The sequence below is a fragment of the Hyalella azteca genome, unplaced genomic scaffold (assembly GCF_000764305.2).
Source record: "Hyalella azteca isolate HAZT.00-mixed unplaced genomic scaffold, Hazt_2.0.2 contig1985, whole genome shotgun sequence".
Classification (NCBI taxonomy): domain Eukaryota; kingdom Metazoa; phylum Arthropoda; class Malacostraca; order Amphipoda; family Hyalellidae; genus Hyalella; species Hyalella azteca.
In genome coordinates this window covers 530-6141 of record NW_025932275.1, presented here as the reverse complement: position 1 = coordinate 6141, position 5612 = coordinate 530, and the positions used below count along the sequence as shown (strand labels likewise).

General features: G+C 37.4%; 1 protein-coding gene across 1 annotated transcript; it reads right to left on the bottom strand.

Moving 5' to 3' along the window:
• Window positions 1–1825: 1825 nt before the first annotated feature.
• LOC108673651 (neutral alpha-glucosidase AB-like) lies at window positions 1826–4987 on the bottom strand (the record flags this gene model as incomplete). Its single annotated transcript, XM_047884786.1, has 5 exons — window positions 1826–1950; window positions 2382–2541; window positions 3565–3735; window positions 4435–4544; window positions 4871–4987. Coding segments are annotated over 5 exons (683 nt in total), but the record flags the coding sequence as incomplete, so codon positions are not given.
• Between the last annotated feature and the right edge of the window lie 625 nt (window positions 4988–5612).

Here is a 5612-nt window from a genome sequence, read left to right as displayed (position 1 = left end):
AAACCTATTCTAAAGCTCTTCAAGCTTGGAGTGTTTCATCATACGAGCGGTTCTCGTTTCTAAATACTTTTAATCCAACAAAATGTTTCCTTGAATACAGCATGGATGCTGGTTTATCGGTTTAAATTAAAAGAGTGCTCTCTTCAGTCTTTTGTGATGGTGATCCAGAGAAAGAATACCGAGTTGACCCCTATAGAGTCCATAGGTGAACTTCTAGAGATCAACGGAGTTGACTCTAAACCTGCGGTGCGTCATGCTTAGCGGCTTCAACGCTCTATTTCGATTTTTGTACCAGATCCCTGAGCGATCTGAACTGTAAGCAATGTGCCACCAATGAATAACGTGTTTCTTCATTGAGATATATATCATTTGGTGACGTCCTTATACAATTTTTATAAAAAATTGAAGAAAATCAATGAGCTTTCTTATAAATTTATTGGGCTCAAACTGTGATCATACTCCAAACAATTCAAGATGAGGAGCCTCAGCGCACGGACAATTGTGACTGAGTGTTTGCATTGCGCTTCAAGTCGATGCTCTGAATTCACATAAAATTTCGACTAAGATGATCGCATTGAAACAAACTCGAACAATGCGCTAGCATGCCCGCTGAAAATGTATGATGGCAGTTTTGGAAAAATCCTAACCAACCCTAGTTACACACAACTACATCTAAAATTCAAATTTCAAGTGCAAAACCACATGTGTGACAACTTATCATATTCTACTCACAACTTAAGATCGATTTATTGCGTTCTTCGTGAAAGCAACTGAACAAAGTCGACAAGTTTACTGATAAATATCTGCGTTACATTCATTATAACTGAGGACTTGATACATTTTTGCACATACGTCAGTGACAACAAGAACGAATAGTGGCAAGAATGCGTAAATCCTCCTCCATAACGTCCATGTGACGATCAAATTATTTCAACCCATATCAACAAGTCCCCCTCAATAAAAACATTCTACCAAAAAACATTTCGCCAAAGAACTGCTGGAAAGAAAAATATTGTAAAAGTGGAATAAAGATAGTACGACAGTTTATTGTCCCTAATTCAATGCATACTTGGATTTTGACACTAATCATCATAGAAGCGGTTGCAAAATTACGTAACTATGGCGAGTAAATCTTGAATATCATGGGTTTAGCCAAGTCAAACCAACGTTTCGTTGTCCACACTAACAGAAATAAATAGCTCATTATGTTCGGAAAAACATTCACACCAAGACTCATTAAGCAGTAATACATCTTAGCAAGTACAACACAAATTTCACATCTGCTTAATTCAAACTGGAATTGCAGCATAACAGAGTTATTCCATCATAATCTCAGTTAGATCTAATTACTAAGTAAACTTTTTCCCAATTTTTATTCATGATTCAAATTTAATGAACATGAATTACATATTTAGCAAACAGCTTTGCACGAAACAAAATTAGGGCTTTTATCGTATCAAAGCTTCTTCATACCAAACCAAACCGCCACCAGCTTAAAGTTTACATGTCACGAGGAATGATACGAACTAAAATAGAGCTTTCTTGAATACTTTCTTTCTCTTGCCTTGATGAATATACTGAAGTTGCTTAATACCCCCAATAGGGATGTAACGAGGATGTGATATTTATTAAAAATGATGTCGATTTCATACAAAATAGAAGAAAAATATCCGATTGCCGAAGACAATTAGCGCAATACCTTCACCTTGATCAACATAAAATGAACAGAGGTAGTGCCATAGAAAGAAATAGAGGCAGGTGTGAAGCTCAACAATGACAGAGTTAAGAATTTGAGGCAAGAATGGTTGCACGATGATGACAGAAGTTAATAGTGCAGGGCAATAGTGTATGTCTGAGCGATGTTGATGTCAGGCTTGCGGATGATGAGCCGACTAGCCACTCCGTCCCGCGCTGCACTGTACGAGCCTTCCAGGGACACGACCTTACCACCTGAGCCAACAATCACCGTGTCAAAACATAAGCCGAACAATCAATATTATTCAAATTAAAAGTTCGAACGTGGAAACTTGTATTATAATCCAGTTACAAACGGATATTGAACAATATTTGATTTTGACGTAAGAAATAGAGTACCTTAACTTAGCCACCATGTAATAAAAAGTATTCAAATTTTACAACTGTCCCAAGATGAGCAATTTTCTAACAATATTCATACGATAAGCCAATCTGATATAAGAAATACAAATAATTCCAGTTACAAATAAGAAGTTACTTGGATTAAATAACTTCATATAATAAATTATAGGACTCTACATAAATAAAATAATAAGAGCAGGCCTCATTGAACCAGACCAATACTTTTACAACGTGTAATCGTAAGCTCACATCAAAAGTAACGTAAGACTAACCACACGACTCACCTTTCAGCGTTAGAGTAACTTTAGTAGGTGGCGTAGCAAGGCCCAGCACGACAACCCTCTCCAGCCAGCTCTTGGTGGAGTAGGTGGGCGATTGAGGCTCCACCACTGAGCTGCTCAGCTCATTCTTGCTGAACTTCAGCTGTATGTACAGATACTCATTCTGTCAGAGGAAAAATGTAAAGTTAATTGTTCCACTCGCACCAAGTGAGTCATTGGACGGAATAGTTGCACCAAAAACATCACGTATCCGTAAAAAGCAATTTTAACCACTAACCTAACTCTTCTCGAGGTCTGAGAAAAAAACACGAAAGTTAGCAATGCGAGAGGAGTGCAAAAAGCGACAACAAGCGTATCACGTGACATCACTGCCGAACAAAGATTTTATTTCACGTGAAGCACGACTATGCTTGATGTGTTAGGTCTTCATTATAAAATATGATTACTAGTTGCGGTCTCAATAAACTTGAAATGTAATTTTCAAATTTTTTTATGACTGCGGGAGAAGGTGGGAGCAAAGTACTCGCTTTTGCAATGTGCAGTAATGCCAAAGATATACAACCATTCCTGAATATATTTTACCAGAAAACAGGACTCGCGACACATTATGAAAAAATTGTTTTAAACGTAGTCTTCACAATGAAAATTACTGGCTATGGCTACGATTGCAATTATTTTGATAACAGGTCCTCATAATTGATGTAGCTACCATGTGAAGCGAATCATACCTATGATCAAGCACCATCATATAAACATGACCAGTTGTCTCAAGAGTTGCTTTCTTGTACAACACAATTAATTTCTATTACTTGCTAAAGATGCCAGTTATCACAGCCGAGGAACCACTAATCAGTTAATATTTGACATTCTGTCTATTTATTTCTGGTTGGGTTTTCCTGAAATATTTACATACCTAAATTATCAGTAGTCTGCTAGTATCTGTTAGCAATTGAGTTGTAAAAACCAGTGCATGCCAAACAAGAACCGCTCGTGTTATTGTTCCTTACAAATGTAACAACGTAGATAAGATTCTTCTCATCAACGTTTTCATCAAACAATTCAACGCAGACGTGTTGATAACATTTGTGGTTAGATTAAATGTTTTGTATACTTCATTTAATCATTTTGAGATCGTAGTTCAGCACGATCATGTTTGACGGCTGCGCTACGTAACGCCTGCACGCACGTTCTTATATCCCGTGGTGTGTTCGTCATCAATGTAGAGGTCGCCAGCTGCGTTGCCGTCCTTATCAAGCGCGACGATGAGCGTGTAGGGGTCATCTCGCATGAGCGCTGACGAGCGTCGTACACGCTCCTTCCGGGGCACGATGCTGCCTTCCCGTTGGAATACGGGGATCTGATGAAGCCAAGTGCGAAGCCGATTATAAAACATAATGGCATTGGATTAAATACGAGCTCTGATCAACCAGTTGTGCTATCATGTTATAGGCATGGAAGAAATTATTACTTGATCGGTTGCAGCAGGTGTTCATAATATTTTCATGAAGAAATTGAATTATAATCTTGAAATTATTTATAGCTACAGAAATTAAGCTATAAATGAACTAGCCACAAACTAAAACTGGTATATGAAGAGGAACAAAGTTCAATATTTATATTGCAAGCAAATTCACCGAGAACTACGTGAAGTACGTGCAAACGCATTGCTGTTAACTACGTGAAGTACGTGCAAACGCATTGCTGTNTAGTATCAACTACACGTACGAGTAACATTATAGTATCAATTACACGTACAAGTAACATTATAGTATTAACTACACGTACGAGTAACATTTTAGTATCAACTACACGTACGAGTAACATTATAGTATCAACTACACGTACGAGTAACATTATAGTATCAATTACACGTACAAGTAACATTATAGTATTAACTACACGTACAAGTAACATTATAGTATCAACTACACGTACGAGTAACATTATAGTATCAACTACACGTACGAGTAACATTATAGTATCAATTACACGTACGAATAACATTATGAAGACAGAATCATTAGTCCACAGGTCGGCAGGACGCTGTAGGACTAACCTTCTCAGGCGGCACGTTGACGGAGGCGGTGCCGGGGCCTTGCACAGCCGAATTATCCACGACGTCATACCAAATGCCGGCAGGGAAATACACCGACAATACCGTCGCTCCTGATTAAAATAAAAGTTTCAAATAAGATAAATTAACTCTTGCTCATCTCGTACAGGATTAATATGTGGGTTTGGTAGGGTGGAAAGTAAATAGAATGAAGAAGGGCGTGATTAACGTCTAATATGATTTTAGAGCTTACCGTAGTTTTGCTGACAGGGGAAATATAAATGAACTTATCCACAACAACAATCATCAGCAAACGAAGTCTTTTGAAAGAACTAAAAACTTGAAATGAACATTTTACTCCCCAAAAAGTTAACAATTTCTTGCATCACAATTCTTGCCGATAAATAAATTACGTGAGCAACAAGAGGTATCTGATCACCTGAATCCCCAACAGGCGCCACGAGGTGGCTGTTTCCGACCATGTACTGCATGTCCAAGTCAAACGTCTGCTCATCCCCTGGGAACTCGACCCACATGGGGCGCATTGGTGGGGCTCCTGTAATTAACTTCAAATATTACATACTGAAATATTGATTATTATTCATGATAAAAAGCAAAATAAAGGACATAATTTGCAATTTATAACTTCAACAATATTGGGTGTGCATTAAAAAAAGGGACTCGTTATTGAAGTCCAGATAATAGCAAGCACCAACTTTCTAATGTTAGGATCATTTCGTGTTTATTACTACACTTCTCTTTAACTTCACTTCTTTCTTGTCAGTCCGCCACACACTTCTACCTGTCCAATCGATCTGAATTTTGCACACTTGCGTAAAGCCGCAGAAAATGCATGAAACAATTGACAGAATAAAAAAAATTTAAACTACAAGATTTGTTTTTAGATATTTAAAAATAAAATAAGAAATTCATTGTACATGTGTAGCATCGGAGTCACCGGCCTCTTTAGAAGTGTGGTCATAAAAAAGTACTTTTTAAACGCATATTATTTATAATTAAGATAGGTATAATTTTGTTTCAAACATTGTAGCATGAACTGTGTATGTTTCAAAAGTAAATTAGGATATAGTAATGAAACATTTTATGAAAAGCGTTAGGCAAGAAGAGCATATCACAAGATTCTGTGGAAGTTGCTGCTGATCCTGCTACATTCGCTCACA